Source organism: Mirounga angustirostris, unplaced genomic scaffold, assembly GCF_029215605.1.
Source record: "Mirounga angustirostris isolate CCGP_5_RB_7025 unplaced genomic scaffold, mMirAng1.0.hap1 SCAF_1, whole genome shotgun sequence".
Lineage (NCBI taxonomy): Eukaryota > Metazoa > Chordata > Mammalia > Carnivora > Phocidae > Mirounga > Mirounga angustirostris.
The window spans coordinates 212,496,388-212,515,572 of record NW_026991709.1 but is presented as its reverse complement, the minus strand read 5'-3'; the positions used below and the strand labels follow the sequence as shown (position 1 = coordinate 212,515,572).

The 19,185-nt window shown below is 58.1% G+C and overlaps 1 protein-coding gene and 1 non-coding gene across 4 annotated transcripts in view; both read right to left on the bottom strand.

Annotated features, from left to right (window-relative positions):
* Positions 1-1,714: 1,714 nt before the first annotated feature.
* The window catches only part of DPP9 (dipeptidyl peptidase 9), a 41,031-nt gene continuing 23,560 nt past the window's right edge, over positions 1,715-19,185 (bottom strand). Inside the window, exons 14-22 of one of the 3 annotated variants that reach the window (XM_064572955.1) lie at positions 17,338-17,417; positions 14,090-14,242; positions 13,487-13,622; positions 11,735-11,880; positions 10,617-10,763; positions 8,177-8,329; positions 7,369-7,511; positions 5,696-5,807; positions 1,715-2,741 (exon numbers count right to left, since the gene is read on the bottom strand). In XM_064572955.1, the coding sequence (XP_064429025.1) occupies positions 2,649-2,741; positions 5,696-5,807; positions 7,369-7,511; positions 8,177-8,329; positions 10,617-10,763; positions 11,735-11,880; positions 13,487-13,622; positions 14,090-14,242; positions 17,338-17,417 (1,163 nt within the window). In that variant the 3' untranslated portion in view covers positions 1,715-2,648. Of the gene's footprint in view, positions 2,742-5,695; positions 5,808-7,368; positions 7,512-7,924; positions 8,060-8,176; positions 8,330-10,616; positions 10,764-11,734; positions 11,881-13,486; positions 13,623-14,089; positions 14,243-17,337; positions 17,418-19,185 lie in introns of those variants that run through there. The other 2 variants (XM_064572941.1, XM_064572950.1) reach the window with 2 other exon arrangements.
* LOC123835012 (U6 spliceosomal RNA) lies at positions 18,037-18,138 on the bottom strand. The gene has a single exon (XR_006788577.1). It is a non-coding gene; the product is annotated as a U6 spliceosomal RNA (small nuclear RNA).

The window sequence follows — 19,185 nt, the reverse complement described above, 5'->3', positions numbered from 1 at the left end:
CCCAAAAAAACAAATAATCAAGTCAAAAAATGGGCAGAAGACATGAACAGACACTTCTCTGAAGAAGACATTTAAATGGCTGACAGACACATGAAAAAATGTTCATCATCATTAGCCGTCAGGGAAATTCAAATCAAAACCACATTGAGATACCACCTTACACGAGTTAGAATGGCAAAAATGGACAGGGAAAGAAACAAATGTTGGAGAGGTTGTGGAGAAAGGGGAACCCTCTTACACTGTTGGTGGGAATGCAAGTTGGTACAGCCACTCTGGAAAACAATGTGGCGGTTCCTCAAAAAATTAAAAATAGAGCTACCCTATGACCCAGCAATTGTACTCCTGGGTATTTACCCCAAAGACACAGATGTAGTGAAAAGAAGGGCCATATGCACCCCAATGTTCATAGCAGCAATGTTCGTAATAGCCAAACTGTGGAAAGAGCTGAGATGCCCTTCAACAGACGAATGGATAAAGAAGATGTGGTTCATATTTACAATGGAATATTACTCAGCCATCAGAAAAGATGAATACCCAACTTTTATACATCAACATGGTTGGGACTAGAGGAGATTATGCTAAGTGAAATAAGTCAAGCAGAGAAAGTCAATGATATGGTTTCACTTATTTGTGGAACATAAGGAATAACATGGAGGACATTAGGAGAAGGAAGGGAAAAATGAAAGGGGGGGGAATCAGAGGGAGAGATGAACCATGAGAGACTATGGACTCTGAGAAACAAACAGGGTTTTAGAGGGGAGGGGGGATTGGTTAGTCCGGTGATGGGTATTTAGGAGGGCACGTACTGCATGGAGCACTGGGTGTTATACGAAAACAATGGATCGGATCGTGGATCACCACATCAAAAACTAATGATGTAGGGGGCGCCTGGGTGGCTCAGTCATTAAGCGTCTGCCTTCGGCTCGTGTCATGATCCCCGGGGCCTGGGATTGAACCCCACAATGGGCTCCCTGCTTGGTGGGGAGCCTGCTTCTCCCTCTCCTGCTCCACCTGCTTGTGTTCCCTCTCTCGCTGTGTCTCTATCAAATAAATAAGATCTTAAAAAAAAAAAATTAATGATGTATTGTATGGTGACTAACAACACAATAAAATTTTTAAAAAAGAGACTGGGAAGTGATCCCATCTCTGGAGGGAAGGCGTCTTTTCTCTATGTATCCTTTTGCACTACCGTTTTACTTGTTAAGCCATTAAAAATAAAAGTGGGACTTCCCCAAGTATGGGGAGGGTGAAGGTGCCAGGAGAGGCCATCCTGCTGTTAGGGACTTAAGTTACCAGAGCGCCATCTGCTCAGGCAGCCTCTGCTCTCCCTAGGTCTCGGCTGCTGGGACAACGGGAAAAGGGGAATGGCCTGCCCTCCTTGGATTCCTGAACCACGGAGTCAAGCCTCTGGTCAAGCACAGATACCAATAATAAGTGAAGGCATCCGGGGCAGAGTAACGGGCCAGAAGGATGTGCACCCTGGCACCTGCTGTTGCCCCGAGGAAGCCTGCGGGCGGACCGGACCGTTCGGGACACCCTGGGCTGGGTCCCTGGGGGACAAACAGGGGCATCAGGACCCCGGGGCGGTCCTCCCTGGGACCCATCTGATGAGGAGCGGGGCACCTCCCAGCACCCCGGCCTCCCCCCCCCCCCGTCGGAGGAGCCCCCAGCCCCGGCCCCAGGCTTAGAAGGAACCTCAGGCAGGCGGCCGCGCTTCCAATCTGGAATCGTTTACTGAGTCCACTTCTTACACACATAATTATAAAAGAATAAGAATCGACAAAAATATTTTCTTTCCATAATATGTAGAGGTGGTTCGTTTCTGGTGGGGTGTTTTTGTTTTTGCTTTTTTCTTCTTGCCCGCCCCCGGCAGAACACTTGGCAGGGAGGAAAAGGAAGGAGTAAGGATAACCCTGAGGCGGGGAAGGGTCCCAAGGCCAGGGCCCCGGGCGTGCGCGGGCGGCGCGCACAGGGCCGGGCGGAGAGCGGGGCCGCGCGCTCGCTTCAGAGCCGGCCTGAGAGCTCCGGGAGGGCGGGAGGCTCCCGGCCCGCGGCGCACCGCTCCCCGGCCGGGCTTGGAAGAAGCACCCTCACCCCGCCCCCGCGAGTGCTGGCTGGGCGGAACTCCGCGGCCCGGCGGCGGACCCCATTCTAGGTTGAGGCACCCTTTGCTTTGTCTTTTAAATAATCATCAAAAACGCCCCCCAAACAAAACACCATGAAGTGGGCGGGCCTGGAAGGAAAGGCAAACGCATGCTTCTGTGCGGCCGGCGTGCGGCGGGGCGGGGAGGAGGCCGGGCCCCGCCCGGGGTGGGTTCCCGGTGGAGTTGAGGCTCCGGCTCCCGGACATCGTGGAGGGGAGGGGATGGCTTGAGGAAGTGCTTCTTGGATGTGGGCCTCATCTCTCCGTCCTGGCAACCGAGAAGCAGCGGCAAAAAACCCAGGAGCATTACAAAAAGGAGAAAGGCGTGGGGGCGGCGAAGGCGGAGGCTCCGGGTGGGGGGGCGGCTGTCCAGCGGGGGCGGTGGGAGGAGGCGCCGCGCGGGGTCTGCGGGGGCCCCTCGGGCCCTCCCGCCTGCTCCCCCAGTGGCGGCGGCGGCGGCGAAGCCACTTGTGCTCTGAGTGTGCAGGCCCCGGGCGACGGGGGCTCAGAGGTATTCCTGTAGAAAGTGCAGCAGCGTGACTTCATAGTGCTCGCCGGACTCCGGGCAGCGGATACTGTGTCTCTCGTTGGGGTAGATCTGGGTGGACAGAGAAGGCAGGGCTGGTGACACAGAGGGACCCTGCCCCAGGCGGTCGCCAGCCCGGCATCCTGTACCCGCTCCACCCCCCCACCCCCCACCCCCGCCCCAGCTCAGGGTGGCTCCTGGGCGGTGGTGGAAAGAGCAGACACCCTGGACTGATGGACCTGAGTTCCAAATCTTCTCTGCCCCCGACTGGCTTGCTGTGCACTCTGGGCAAGTGACAACCCCCCTGACCGCAGCCACCCGCCTCCAAAACCGGAGGAAGAATCTGGACCTCTCCGGGTCTTTTCGAGGGCTGGCCAAGCTCGTCTCTCAAACACAGAGCACGTGCACACTCAGAATGGCACATTTGAGAGACTGCCTCTCTGCCCCCAAGCTAGGAGCTGTCCCTCAAACCTGGGGAGGTGCAATGAACCCACCTCAGTGGAGGGGGCGGTGCATCAAATCTTTGGGACCTTTGGTACTGTTCACTGGAGCCACTTGCTTTTGACCAAAAGGCCACGTTAGGACTGCACATGCCATGGCTCCCACGACAGGCCTCCCACCCCAGGCTCTGTCGTGTGTTTTCTGGGTTCTCTCCCACCACCGAGGGGGGCATTATCCCCAGAGAGGAGCGGTGACTTGTCAGTGCCAAGGGCCAGTCCTTGAGACCTGGCTGAGCTGACGTCCAGGCCCTTGGGTGGCGGTGACAGCTTAGGTCTTGCCTCTGACCATGAAACGAGGGCTCTGGCACCCTAGCAGGTCTCAGATAGACCCTGGGGGCTTGAAACCTACTGCACACTCTCCCAAAGTACCTAACTCTAGTCTCAAGCTGGGGGGAGCTGGCTGGTACCAGGGCCGGGGGGCCCATTCCTCACCTCTCCCTGCCAGCAAGATCGGTTTGCGAACTAAACCATTCCTTCCTCTCCAGGCCCACAGCCACTGCCTCAGTTCACTACTCTGGAATACATCCAAGTGCCCAGAGGTCTCTCCTCCTTCTCCCTTGCCTTCTTTTTTATTTTATTTTATTTTATTTTTAAACATTCCATTTATTTGACAGAGAGAGACAGTGAGAGCAGGAACACAAGCAGGGGGAGTGGGAGAGGGAGAAGCAGGCTTCCCGCCGAGCAGGGAGCCCGATGTGGGGCTCGATCCCAGGACCCTGGGATCACGACCTGAGCCGAAGGCAGACGCTTAACGACTGAGCCACCCAGGTGCCCCTCTCCCTTGCCTTCTTTAATCCATCCCTGGATGAAGCACAAGTCTAATCGTACAGTCCCCAGTGCAGAGCCCTGCAAGGACTTGCCAGTCTGGCATCAAGACCCTGTCTCCTGCAGCAGGACCTCACTTCTCCCCACTTTGGGCACCAGCACTGCCAGGGACAGACCTTTCACACCACCCTGGGTCTGGCTGCCTGGTTACTTCTTCCTCCTTTTGGCTGTGAGGGCAGGGAGCAAGTCTGTGTGGTTTCCTGCTGTGCTCTCAGCCCTCAGGCCAGGGCCTGGTCTACAGTGTGATGTGTGAACAAGGAGGACCCGGGACCACCAGCCTCCCAGGCCATCTGCTCCAGGGTGCCTGAAACAAAAGGCGGGGTCCGCCCCACCTTCCTCACACACAGCCCTGCTCCCACCCCCAACAGAGTATCTCATCTCACCCACAACTTCTCATGGGGAGGCAGGGGCCCAGGACTCCAGGCCCACCCTGTGTGCTAAATGCTCTCCCAAGAGAAGCCATTTGGCCCTTGAAACCTCACTGGCAGGCAGGAGTTATCCTGCCCATGTCACAGACGAGGAGAGGCGGAAAGGCCCGAGGTTAATGGACCTACAGCGGAGCAGGATTTCATGCTCATCAGGGCTGTGTGAGGTTCCATGCCACCCTGCCTCACCTGATCTGCAGCTGCCTCTGGCCTGTATGCGAGGAGCATGTCCTCCCTCCTGCCCTGTCTGGAAAGGCATGCTCAGCCACAGGTCCCTGAGGCCTGTCCCTCCTCCCCTGCGACCCTCAGTTTCTCCATCTGTCCAATGGCAACATGGCACTCCCCTGAGGACAGAGCGTGTGGAGGCTTCTGGGAGGCAGAAACACAGGGGTTGGCAGCACGTGATAAAATCTGCCTCTCTTGCTTGGCCGGCCCCTTTCCTGCTAGGACGACTGACTATGGCTCACGTCCCACTGGCTCCCGTGGGCCCCTGTCTAGAGGGTGTCCCAAAGGAGGCAGGCCCACACACCTCACCCTTTGAAGGAAATCCAGCCGAGGCCCCACCCCCACCCAAGCCCCGCCCCCACCGCTGAAGCCCTGCCCTTCGCCACCAACGCCCCACCCCTCACCTCCAACCCCTACCCTCTCGGAAGCCTGACTCATCACCAAGGCCCCACTTCTCACCGACAAGACCCGCCCCCTTATGGCGGAAGCCACGCCCCTTGCCCAACACCCCACCCCTCGCCCGAGCTGGTGGCACCCTGCCCATCGCCCCGCCTTTGCCCCCAACTCCTCTCCCGCTTATTCCATCCACCCTGGTCTCCAGTCCCAGGAGAGGCCCCCGACACTTTCCCGTGCCTGGTGTCTAACCCCCCAGTCTCCCACACCTCTACTCTCCAGCATCCTTCAATGTCACCTCCTCCAGGGAACTCTTCTCTGATCCCAGTCACCCAGAGATGCTTTCAGCGCCCTGTACCTTCCTTCCAGGCAAATTCCTTGGTTTAAGGTAAAATGGCATGGGCGCGATAATTTCCGTAACCCTGGCCTGCCTCCACCAGGCTGAGCTGCAGGGGCGTCCTGGCCTGTCCCCTCAGGGTGCCCGCTGTTGAGGGCACCACCAGTGATCAGTCCATGATTGCTGACTGGATGTGGGGCCATGGGGGGCCCGGGGAGGGGTGGAGGCAGCTGGTGGGGGGAGCCCTGCCTTGGGGGCCAGCGCAGCGACAAGTGACTCTGCCCTGCCCATCCCACGGGCTCCTGGGGAGGCGCCACCCACCTGGAGCTGGTAAGGTTTTCCGGCTCGGATCAGCTGGGAGACGAGGAAGTTTGTGTGGAAAAAGTGCACATTCTCATCCAGGAAGCCATGCAGGATGAGCAGGCGGTTGGGCCTGGAAGACAACGTTGGGTGAGGGTCTGAGGAGGGACCCTCTGCTCCCGCCCAGCACCAGCTCAGCAGCCCACGGTGGCAGAACCGAAAGCCTGAAAGCTGGGGGTGCGACAAGCAGGTCTGGGGACTCCCTCACTTCCAGGCAAGGAGGGGAGTGGCGGGTGGGCACGCTGTGCGTGGTATACCCTGAGCCACAGGGAAGCTTCTAGAGCAGAGCTGCCCCATGGCACTGTGGGATGATGGAATGTTCTAGACCTGTCCCACCCAATGCAGTCACCACAATCATCACCACATGTGGCTACTGAGCACTTAAAATGTGGGAAGAGTGGCCGAGGAACTGTAGGTTTTAAAAATTAGATTTTTTTTTTTAAGAGAGAGTGCAACGCAGGCAAGGATGGGGAGGGCAGAGGGAGAGGGCGAGAGCCTTGAGCAGGCTCTATGCCCAGTGTGGAGCCCCACGCAGGGATCGATCTCACGACCCTGAGGATCACGACCTGAGCCGAAATCAAGAGTCGGACACTTAACCGACTGAGCCACCCAGGCGCCCCTAAAAGTTTGATTTTTAAAAATAATTTATTGAGGTGAGATTCTCATAACCTAAAAACCCCTCATTTCAAACTGAATGATTTGGTGGATTCACAATGTTGTGGACCACTGCGTCTGTCTGGTTCCAGCAGAGCCCCCCGACATTAGCAGTCCCCCCCGGCCCCCTGACAACCACCACACAGTCTGTGTCTGTCTCGACGGAGATACTCTGTCAGTGGCTGTGAACCAACGTGAGCTGAAATTCAGGGGCCACATAGGGCTCCCGGCTCCCAGACTGGACGGCACAGCCCAGAGCACTGGGTTTCGAGCTTGGCTGTCCCCAGGGAGCCTGGGCCACACTCCAGACCACGGAGAGCAGCCTCACCAGGAGAGGGGCCCAGGAGGGGTCAGCCTGCATCGAGAGCCTAGCACGAAAGGCGTGGGCCCAGGGAAGTCGTTCACCAGATGGAGCCACACCAGAGGGCGGCAACACCACTTCCCCCCCAGAGAAAGAGGCAGATACCGAAGCATGACATGGTATGCCTAAGCTAGTCCCACGGCCCTGGATGTTACAACCATGTGGACCTGTGTCCCGAACCACCGCATGTCAAATCCCACAAAACTGAGGCTGATCGGATTCAAGACCAACCGACGGCCCCACAGCTGGACACGTGCTTGGGGAGGGAGGGAAGCCTGCGTGTGCCAAGCAGTGTGACTCTAGAGCCTTCTTTCCATCATTCTGAGGGCAGGGCCAAGGCCTCCCCCCTCACAGGGCAGCCTGGTGTTGGCCTGCTTCTGTGAGGAGCAGCGAGAAGGGGAGGCCTCAGGGGGTGTGACGCGGCCGCAGAGAGGGAGGTGCGGAGCCCACAGGAGTACAATGCCGATGCGGGGGGCACCGCGGACGCCCAGCCTCGCTGACAGCTGGCCCCGGGGGGTAGGGGGGCATCCCGGACAGAAGCAGCGGGGCCAGGGAGGGGTGGCGGGAGAGAAATGGGGGCCGCGGCGACCCGGAAGGCTGGGGCAGGTGGGGGCCTTACTCATTGGGCAGCTTCTCCACGTGCAGAGCTACAGAGCCCGCCTCGTAGCCAAGCTGGTTGTTCTCTGGGACATCCATGTAGCGCTCGGTGTACCCTGTGTCATAGGCCATCCAGACGGTGACCGGGGCGCCCGCAATGGCCACCTGAGGGCCACAGTGGACAGAGCGGGGTCAGGGAGACAGAGACGGGGAGAGAGAGAGAGAAGCAGAGGGAGAGGAGAGGAGAGGAGAGAGAGAGACACACACACACACGGGTCAGGTCTCAGGAGCCCTCGCTTGCCTGCCGGCTGCCCTGGGGCCTCCCCCGAAGGATGTGAGGAGCGGGCATGCACACGGGGGGGCTGGCAGGGGAGGGGCCCTCAGACCGTGTGTCCCCCGTGGATCGTGCGTTGTCGAGGGAGGGCGGGTGAGCTGAACGAGGGCGTTCAGGCCAGGATCGGCCCCTCCCTGGTCCCACTGCCTTCCTGCCTCCTCCTCCTCATCGCCGCCCCGCGGTGCCCTGACAGTGCCGCCGGCCTGGGGGCCCCTCCCCCGACGCTCTTCACACCATGCCCCACCTCTGCCCATCCGAGGCCGGGGTCCCGGGCTCAGCCTCCCACAGAGAGCTGCTGGCGGGGTTTTGTGCAGCCGGATGCCATCCTGGGGTCAGCAGTGGCGGGCAATGAGGAGGGGGGCTCGGCCCCACGGGGCTGCTGCGGGGAGAAACAGCCACGTGGCAAGGCCCCTGCCGAGATGCCTCTCCGGGGGGGCGGGCTCCGAGGGGCACAGGCGGGTGCCCGCAACCAGGAGGGGGACGGGGCGGGACCCACCTTGAACACTTGGGGCTTATGGATCAGCCCCATGAGCGAGAGGAAGCCTCCGTACGACCACCCGTGGATGGCAACTCGGCTCAGGTCGATGAAGCCGTACTTCTCGGCCACAAACTGCAAGCCCTCCACCTGGTCCTCGATCTCCACCTGGCCCTGAGGGACGAGGCCGGGCACCTCTCAGAGGGCTCCTTCCGTGTGTGCGCCCTGCTGTCCCACCTCTGTCCCTCATGGACCAGAAGCAGCTCTTGGGAAGCTCCCCCTCTCTCCAGACCCTGTTCCAACCTGCTCTCGGGGGGGTGGTGGTCAGTCGGGCCAGGCACCAACCCCACCCTGCCACCTCCTGGCTGACCCGGAGAAAGTCACATCTCCCCTTCTGGGCCTCAGTTTCCTCATCCCTAAAATAGGACGTCCACTTGAACAGGGCCACTTTACAGTGGGCGAGGTGGTGAGTGTCCTGCACTCAGAGGCCTGGCACAGGCTGAGGCTCGATGAACAGCGAGTGTCATTACCGTCTTCATCCTCATCGCCACCACCGCCATCCTCCCCACCATCACCACCATCATCTCCATCTTCATCACCACCACCACTATTCCCACCATGAGCACCATCAGCTCCATCCTCATCACCTCCGCCACCATCACCGCCACTGTCTCCATCCGCACCACCATCTTCTCCATCCTCCCACTATCTTCTCCATCCTCACCACCATCCTCACCACCATCTTCTCCATCCTCACCACCATCATCTCCATCCTCACCACCATCATCTCCATCCTCCCCACCATCTTCTCCATCCTCCCCACCATCACCACCATCATCTCCATCTTCATCACCACCACCACTATTCCCACCATGAGCACCATCAGCTCCATCCTCATCATCTCCGCCACCATCACCGCCACTGTCTCCATCCGCACCACCATCCTCACCACCATCTTCTCCATCCTCACCACCATCTTCTCCATCCTCCCACCATCTTCTCCATCCTCACCACCATCCTCACCACCATCTTCTCCATCCTCACCACCATCTTCTCCATCCTCCCCATCATTACCACCATCATCTCCATCTTCATCACCACCACCACCATTCCCACCATGAGCACCATCAGCTCCATCCTCATCACCTCCGCCACCATCACCGCCACTGTCTCCATCCGCACCACCATCTTCTCCATCCTCACCACCATCTTCTCCATCCTCACCACCATCTTCTCCATCCTCCCCACCATCACCACCATCATCTCCATCTTCATCACCACCACCACTATTCCCAACATGAGCACCATCAGCTCCATCCTCATCACCTCCGCCACCATCACCGCCACTGTCTCCATCCTCACCACCATCTTCTCCATCCTCACCACCATCATCTCCATCTTCATCACCACCACCACTATTCCCACCATGAGCACCATCAGCTCCATCCTCATCACCTCCGCCACCATTACCGCCACTGTCTCCATCCGCACCACCATCCTCACCACCATCCTCACCACCATCTTCTCCATCCTCACCACCATCTTCTCCATCCTCACCACCATCCTCACCACCATCTTCTCCATCCTCACCACCATCTTCTCCATCCTCACCACCATCCTCACCACCATCTTCTCCATCCTCCCCACCATCACCACCATCATCTCCATCTTCATCACCACCACCACCATTCCCACCATGAGCACCATCAGCTCCATCCTCATCACCTCCGCCACCATCACCGCCACTGTCTCCATCCTCACCACCATCCTCACCACCATCTTCTCCATCCTCACCACCATCTTTTCCATCCTCACCACCATCCTCACCACCATCTTCTCCATCCTCACCACCATCTTCTCCATCCTCACCACCATCTTCTCCATCCTCCCACCATCTTCTCCATCCTCACCACCATCATCTCCATCCTCACCACCGTCTTTTCCATCCTCACCACCGTCTTCTCCATCCTCACCACCGTCTTCTCCATCCTCACCACCGTCTTCTCCATCCTCACCACCGTCTTCTCCATCCTCACCACCGTCTTCTCCATCCTCACCACCATCATCTCCATCCTCACCACCATCTTCTCCATCCTCACCACCATCTTCTCCATCCTCACCACCACAACCTTCACCACCATTAGCACCACTTCTATAGCCACCAGTCCCTGTCTGTTCCAGCCGTTGGGACTTCCTGCTGATGGGGCCCATACTGAAATGTTTGGCTCATCTGGGCCTCAGGCACCAGGTGGGATGTGTAGACACCTATCTCCCCATGGGGTGTGGCTCAGAGCACAGCATCAGAGTGGACATTCTCCTTGGTTCCGAAAGGCTGCCCTACTTTTATGCCTGGCATCCTGGCCGGGACTGGCCTTGAGGAGGTGTTCCAGAGCTGCCCCCGAGCCCCAGGGCTGCCCTCACCACACAGGAAAGACCCAGAGAAACTGTGGAGTGATGTTACCATTTGGTTTTTCAGGGCCCCTTCGAACCGAAGCCCTCGCTGACACGAGCCCCTGCCATCGATCACGACCACGGCGTAGCCCAGGGACGCCAGTGTGTTGAGCCGCAAATACTTGATTCCTTTGAAGGAGTTATTCACCAGCTGCACCTGTGACGGGAGAGCAAGGAGGGGACGTGGAGCTTTAGGACGAGTGGCAAGGAATCCAGTGTGAGACACCAGGCAGGAGAGGCTGGATGGGCCAGGGGCCAGAGGGATGGGGCCGGGGGTCTTACAGCCTCATCAAAGCTCCTGCACTTTACTGTGGAGGCTGCAGATGGCTCTGGAAGGTTCTAGCCACGGGGGAGTAGAAGGTCAGGCAGGGGCCCACTCTGCACCAGGCTTGTGCTTAGGACGGGCTCCCTCCTCAGCCGGGGCCTCTGCCGCGGCCCTACCCTGGAATCACTCCCTGATTTTTTCAGCCACATTTTGCCCCCTTTCTACCTGCAGTTTTCTCTAAAAACAGACAAAAACTGGTGGTGTTCTCAGAGTAACTTGACTTAACCCAGTTCCTCACTTTGGCGCTACTGATGTTTGGAGCTTTGTCAGTCTCTGCCATGGGAGGGCCATGTCAGGTACTGCAGGGCGTTGACTGTCCCAGGCCCCCACCATAGCTGTGACGACTACAAATGTCCCTGGACATCACCAAGTGTTCCCTGGGGGACAGAATAACCCCAGGTGAGAAACTGCCATCTTAGATGGACCCCAATGCCCATCTGCCTGCCTGGACCTGTCTTGTCCCCTTCTCAGAGAACTGGGCCCAGGGCCCATGGCCACCTCTATCCCCAAGTAGGTGACCAGGGGTGACAGTGGGTCACTGCTGGGCAGGTGGGCCAGAGAGACACCTGGGGGCTAGGGGGGTTTCCCAGAGGGACAAGGGAGCATCAGCAGGTGAAAGGGGCAGGGAGTTGTATGAGAGGGTGGGGTGTACAGAGACCCAGAGGCAGGGGAGCAAGGGCCCCCAAGAACCCTATGTGGTCCGTGGGGCTGCGGCCCCCTTGCATGAACCCTCCTTCTGGCCTAGCTGGCACCCAAGTCCTGCTGTGAAGGAAGGGGGTGTAGGGAGCAGGGCTGACACGCACCTGGGGGCCTCCATACACAAAGAGGACAGTGGGGTGCTTCTTCCCTGGCTGCACAGCGTGGGGCTTGTAGATCATGCCGTAGAGCCGCACGTCCGACTGCGTGTGGAAATGGAAGATTTCTGGGGGCACGTAATCCGGGGGGCAGCCTGCAGAGACAGAGCGGCTGTGGCTTTTCGGGCCGGAGGGCACCAGGGAAGCACATCTGGCTGAATGAAGCCCAGGAGCCACTGCCTGGCCCTCGGCTGTGGAGGGAGGATGGGAGGCACCCTGTCTTCTGTGCTTCCTGATGGTTTGAACCAGAATCCAAGGGCCACAAAGGACCCTTGGTCCCATGAGTGTGCACGCGGCAGGCTGCGGTCCCCCACAGCCCCCCGACACTTGCTGATCTGATCTCCTATGGGGGTGGCCACGCCTCTGCTATCATCTGCCTCTGATTTTCACCTTTGCCAAGCACCACTGGTTTTCCAATCATGACAGTGAGGCAAACATCTTTCTTTAGGATTACCTTGAAAGTTTATTTAGATAAATAGAGGAAGTCAATTTAAAAAGGAAATAAGTCAATTGTCACATAGGTTCGTTCTGTAAAGGGTCAGACGGTGGGTACTTCTGTCTCTGCGTCTTAACTACACGGCTTGGCTGTCTCGGCCCCAGTGTGGCCGTGGACAGTCCCTAAGTGACCGGGAGTGGCCGGGCTTGGTGCATAGGCCGTGTTTGCCCACTTCTCATGGAGGTGGGCTACAAACATGGCAAGACTGGGAATTTCCGGACGTGGTGCCTCAGTCCACCTGCCGGCAAGCCCAGGGCTGGGCACCAGGACCCAGGACTTCCCACTGCTGTCCCCCTTGCTGTGCTGGGTGTCTTGGTAGGACCCACCCTTCCCTCGGTTTCATCTGTAACACGGGCCCAGGGTTCCTGCTCTATCAGGTCCTGAAGTGATGTGGGGAGAGTCAAAGACTGAGTGAGCTACTGGCTGGAGACTTCTACAGGGTCCCAGAGGGTGACGATTTAACAAGATGCTTTCCAGCCCACAGACACCCCACAAACGCCAGGCATTCTTATTTCCTAGAATGTTCTGGAAATCTAGCAAGTGGCAAATCTGGGGTCAGGGAAGGGCATCCTTTTTAGTCTGTGATTGCCGTGGGCCAGGCGCTGTCCAGAGTGTTCGGTTTTCATCCTATGGACTGCCTGCCGTGAGACCGTTTCATAGAGAAGGACACATTTGAGGGAGACTGACTGACTTGCCTATGGTTCTGCAGCCAGCAATGAATCTGGGGCCACCTGAGCAGAGTTCCGGCCACCCTTCAGGCTCTTGGGCAAACTGGAAAGTTGCCTCTGTTCCCCGAGGCTACGCTCCTGCCTGACGCCCAGCTCCTTCCACAAACAAAGGTATCGGAATGTGTGCCCTGCGCGGATGCCCCTGGAGACAGCCACCCAAGGATGAGAACGCCCCACGTGGCGACGCCCCACGTCTGGCAGCTGGTCGCTCTGTGCCATGCTGTCCCTAACCACAGAGCAGAAGTTAGAGACAGGCCCAGGGGGCAGGGCCCACAGGACAGGTGAGGCCGCTGGTAATGCCCACTGATGAGCTCTTGGGGCCCCCGGGCCACTTGCTGCTTCGAAGCTGCCAGAACAGCCCCCTCTCGCCAGTGTTATTTAACAGGGCCGCATCTCATTCTACAGACAGGCAAGCCGAGGCTGCCAGGGATGGCGGGGGAGACGTGGTCAGGTCCCCAGGGATGTGGGGCTACTCACTGGCTGCCTCCATCATGCTGGCCCAGAAGTGGGGCTGCTTGTGCAGAGGGTCATCGTCGGGGCCGCTCAGCTTATAGACGTGCACGCAGGGCGGGGTGCTCACGCTGCTGTAGTGGCTGATGAACATGTCGAAGTTCTGTAGGCAGGACGGGGCGCTGAGCACTGCAGGACGCGTGTCCTTCCCGACCTCCCAGTCCACTTTGGCTCCCTCTGCCCCCGTCACAACCCACTTACTGTCTCTGCCCTGTGTGCTCGCTTGTTTAAACTTTAAAAGTCTTCCACTCCCATGAGGTGGGTGCTATTACCATCACCCCCATTTCACAGATAAGCAAACTGAGGCCAAGAGCAATCTGTCCCCTGGCCAGGGACCCCCGACCCCCGACACTTCCCTGGTGGTAACTGACCGACCCAGGGTCATACCCAGATCCTTCTGATGCCAGAGCCTGCTCACGTTGCTGGTTCTACAGCCCGCGGACTGCTACCAAATGCTTGCCCTGGACTGGAAGTAGCCCTGGGCACGTTCACTGCCTGACATTCTAGATCATTCTGACAGGCTAAGGCTGGGTGCCTTAATGGTGCCAGGCACATCTAGGGAGTGCCCACCTGGCTCATGGAGCAGCTGTGGGAGAAGCCGGGTGTGGTAAGGCGCACGATCTCGCCCGCCGACTCATAGCTGACCACATAGAGGTGGTGCTCCAGGGGCGTGTCCTTTGTACCTTGGAAGTACACCAGCTTCGTCTCCTCGTTGACCCAGATCTGTGGGGGCACAGGGGCTCCTCGTGAAGCAGCCCCAGGCCAGGCCTTGGACTTCTCGCGCCTCTGCTCCCACAGTGGCTGAGGGAGGGGGCTGATGCGTAGCGGAGAGACCCAGGCCCTTCTCCCTGCCCCCACAGGGAGGGCCCAGAGTTGTGTGCCCGGGACGTCTGTTCTCTCCCTAGTGGGCTTTAGCCCACCGGCTGGAAAAGAGCTAGCTGGGCGAGAAGCGCCTCGCAGACCTGGCGCGGCAGGAGGGGACAGCAATCTGAGCTCACCACATGTCCTCTGGTAGGACTTGAAATCGGAACGCCAACCCCAGACAGCCCCTTCTGGGCGTGCCCAGAGCTGTGAGTGCAGAGCAGAGGGCTCAGTGCCCAGGACAGAGGCTGAGGGAGGGACTGGCCTGTGCCCGAGGGCCCATCAGCCCCCAGCCCTGGTCCCCAAGGGGTCAGCCCACCCCTCTGACCCAGGTGCTCAAGGCTAAGATGCTTCTTAGCCTTGCTTCCTGGGTGAAGCCCCATCAGACCCCAGTGTGATGTTTAGCAATGAGGCCTCGGGAAGAACAGGAAGGAACCCTGCTCTGGGGACTGGAAGAGCCACTCACTGCCTTTCTGGGGCCGACCTGGGAACATGGAGGTAAAACACTTAAAGAAGGAGTGTTCTCTGACGCAGCATTATGCTCCAGGGATCTGTTCCTGAGGGCTTCGCTCGAGCGGTGACTTTAAGTGGAAGGACAAACACGCTGTGTTCTTAATATTAAAAAAAAGGCGGACTTGAATGTCCAAAAAGACAAACTGGTTTCAAAATTATGGCACACTTCTCTGCAGCCACATAAAACCATATTTTCTAAAAAAAAAAACCCAACCCCTTCAAATCCCCTAAAACATTGTCCTATGGAGGGGCGCCCGGCTGGCTCAGTTGGAGGAGCATGCAACTCCTGATCTTGGGGTCATGGGTTTGAGCTCCATGCTGGGTGCAGAGATGACTTAAATAAATCTTTGAAGAACAAAACAAAAACCCCCAATGTCCTGTGGAGGTGTGTGCATACAAAAATGCTATGCTGGGATTTTCGCTGCGGTCGGCCACCTCCGAGGGGATGAGGCTTCGGGAGCCTGGGTGGGGTGGGGAGTGAGGGGATCCCTAACGTAGGGTTACTTAGAACAGTTCAGTTTGTACAACAAACACTGATGTATCCTTTGCTGCCGTCCTTTTAAAATAAATGCAGGTTTTCCAGAAACAGAGAATGTGGCTGGGAAACCCCCACCACACGCAGTCACTTGCCAGTTTTGTCACCAGGACCACGTGAGAAGGTGCAGACACCGAAGGAGGTGCTCCCGGGGCACCTGGACCCCCCGAGGCCCCTAAATAGTGCAGGCGGCTCAGAGCTGCGCCCTGCCAGCACGCACGGCCTCCGGAGGGGACGTGAGAAGCCAGTCTTTCCCTTTGTAACCTTTAACATGCTGCTGTGTTGTCAACGAGACTTCAGTTAAGAGTAAAAATAAAAAGGGGCGCCTGGGTGGCTCAGTCGTTAAGCGTCTGCCTTCGGCTCAGGTCATGATCCCAGGGTCCTGGGATCGAGCCCCGCATCGGGCTCCCTGCTCAGCGGGAAGCCTGCTTCTCCCTCTCCCACTCCCCCTGCTTGTGTTCCCTCTCTCGCTGTGTCTCTCTCTGTCAAATAAATAAATAAAATCTTAAAAAAAAAAAAGTAAAAATAAAAATAAAATAAAATGCTGCTGTGGCTTTTTTTTTGTTTTTTTTAACATCTGGGTAAAAACCCAGGCGTGCAAGTGCTGCAAGGCCCACAGCGATGGAGAAAGGGGAGAACTCGGGCTGGCAGGTACGCCAGATGCTATGCTGGGGGCTTTGGGTTACTTTAAAGCAGGGTCCTCATCAGGGCGGTCCTCCCCCCCCCCCCCCGCCGGGGACATTTAGCAACATCTGGGGACATCTGTGGTTGTCACACCTGGGATGGATGGGCCGGGGAGGCTGATGTCCCATAGTGCCCAGGATGCTCTGATGTGGGCAGTGCTGAGGGGGAGAGACTCTGCCATAAAGATGAGCAGATCAGAGCTCCCTGAGGGTCCCATCTGACAGATGGGGAACGGGAGTGTAAGCACCCAGCACTGAGGGGCAGGGCTAGGCTGGGAGCCCAGGGGTGCCTCTTAGCAAGAATCAACCACAGAAAATGAGGAGGCAACCTTTAACCTTTTGGTAGCCGACCCCCCGACTCGCCTCACAAATAGGCGGTGAAATGTGAAATCTCACACCTTGCTTCTGTTCCAACAATTTACAGGGACGTCTTTCCAAGTCAGTGACCGGGCATTCTGTCAGGTGTGGTTACGCCATCACCAACGCCCGTATCTGTGCCACCTGGACGTACCGGTATCACTCCTCTCGGGCTCACTCAAGTGTGCACTGACCACTACTTCCCACTGCGTGAGCAGCTCTATAATGCACGCGTGCATGCTAACATCTCTAATGTCTGTCTTTGGTCCAGGAGGCATTTATGCTGGAGTGAGGTAGGGATCCAGGAAGTCTGACTAAGAGCTCTCTCCATAAAATTTGGAATTTTGTACAACCGGACCCTGGTGAAGACGCTTTGGTCAGAGGCAAGTCTTGCCACGTTTTTACGATGGTGCATCTGGGTGAGTGGAAGGTACTTGTCTCTGCAGCTGCATCTTTGTCCCCAAACCTCCTGGGGACAGACGTTGGGGCAGGCCCCGGTTGGAAGCTGCAGGACAATCCCACCATAGGCAAACTGTCCCGTAAACTGCTCTTCCAGGGAGAGGTGGTTTCATAAGCGGGAGAAGGCTAACAGAATGCAACAGGTGCACAGAGCAGCACCCACGACCCGGACTGGGCTTGTCTCCAGCTGGCCAGAACCAGAGCCCTGTGGCCCTGGGCATGCTGGAGCAGTGGATGGAGCTGAGTGGAGCAGAGCAGGAGGCAAGCGCAGCCAGGAGGGAAGAGAGGAGCCACAGGCACATGGGGTCTGCAGGGAAGCTGGAGCGAGTGTACGCACGTGTCTGGGCACGTGTGTGCATACAGGCGTGCGTGCAGGGTGGGTGGGGAGGGTTGCAAAGAGATTCTGGTACCTTGGAGCCGTGCCTTGCCAAAACCTCCCATTCACCGCTAGTCAGCGCGATCTCCTCCTTGATGGGGCATTTAAATTCATCTGGAAGTAAGGAAAGGAAGAGGTGAAGGGGGCCCCAGGCAGCCGTGAAGGGGACTCGAAGTCCCCGAGGCCAAATTCCACCTGAGTGAATTTGCCACAGAGCCCCATGCCAGCAGGGCCAGGTGGGAGATGAGAGTGAGCTGGCTGAGCCTCCGACGCGGGATGGAGCGGGGACCCCCCCACTGGCCACGGGGGCTGTGTACAGGATCCAGCATCTCCCAGGGAGAACCGGACAGCTGCGTTTGTATGGGAAGCACTGATCTTAGAACCCTGCAGAAGCCAAACCATCAACTTCCGGGCTCTCGACCTGTGACCTCTTAGCACATGTTCGGATTCTGGAGAACCAGATCTGGGTTAAAACGCTTTGGCTGAGCAAAGGCTCGGCTGAGTTTTTATGACAGATTTTTTGGATTTTGGGGGGCAGATCTCACTTTTGAATTTCCGCTAGGTAAATAACTACGGGATGCCTGCTGGTGTGTGTTACAAATTTATTGAGACACTTTACGAGTGATGGCTGTTTTGTTCTGGGCACAGCTGAATCTGGGATCCTCCTGTGTCCCTCACTCACGTGGAGGCTGGACACGGCCGATCGGTCGCTCGTTCAGATCTTTTTTTTTTTTTTAACATGGAATGCTTCGCGAATTTGCATGTCGGCACAGAGGCCCTGCTACTCTTCTCTGTATCGTTCCAGTTCTAGTGTGTGTGCTGCTGAGGACAACACTCATTCAAATCTTTACGGTGCCGTTCTTGGTCGCGCCTACAGAAGGTGCTGGGTGGGGGGCACAACCGCACGTGGCCACCGTTGAGAGCCCTGCTTCTGCTCCATTCTCCCGCCCCTCCAGGAGGACCCGGTGCGCCCAGCGGCCGGCCGGCTACGCACTTCCCCCCTGCAGCCTCTCACGGGAGGGGCTGCCAACCACACCCGCTCGGCCTTCTCTCGAGGGACCCTCCACTGCGAAGGACACCTCGCGTGGCCCGGACACACTGCCCCTGCCAGTGCCGTCCCCACTTCTGCTGGTCCTCCAGGCTCCTGACCCTCCTCCCTCTCCCCCAGGCCGGCTGATGGCGCCTTTAAAGAACTCATGCCTTTTGGTCCAAAGTGACCAAGGTCTCGCCTTCTCGGCCGTCCAATTGTTGCCTACCAGGCCTGAGCCACGTGACGGGAAGTGCAAGCTGGAGGGCAGGTGGGCCCACACAGCGTGGATGGGAAACCTGGTGCACCCACCACAGAGGCTGGAGGGCCCCCGGGGCACCTGCCGTGAGCTCCACCCAGCGACCACCAGAGCCTGGAAGGAGGATGTGCCAAGTGAGGTCTCCTGAAGTGAGATTAGGTGGTGGTGGCTAAGTCAGACAGACAGACAAACGGGAAAGCACAACACCAAGACAGCCACAGAAAACCCACCTCAGAGATGGCCTAGCCAGCCCGTGCTGACTGTGTTACGCCCCAGGTGACAGTGGTGACAACACCCCGAGACAGCAGGCACTCCTCTGTCCCCGTCTCACTTGACCCCCATCAGCTCGTGGCTTCGCCTGTTCCTGACCCCTGGCTTGGCTCCCGTGGACACCTCACTCTCTCCGGTCTCCATGCCCCATGCGGCGCTGCCTCAGGCTTGTTTGTGGGCTGCCTCTGAACTGTGGGGCTCCCCTGGGGCGATCCGGCCCTGGGGGACACTGGGCGATGTCTGGGGACATCTGGGGCCGTCACGATCGTGGGTGCTCCTGGCACTGAGTGGGTGGGGGTCAGGGGCGCAATGCTCAGCCCCGCAGA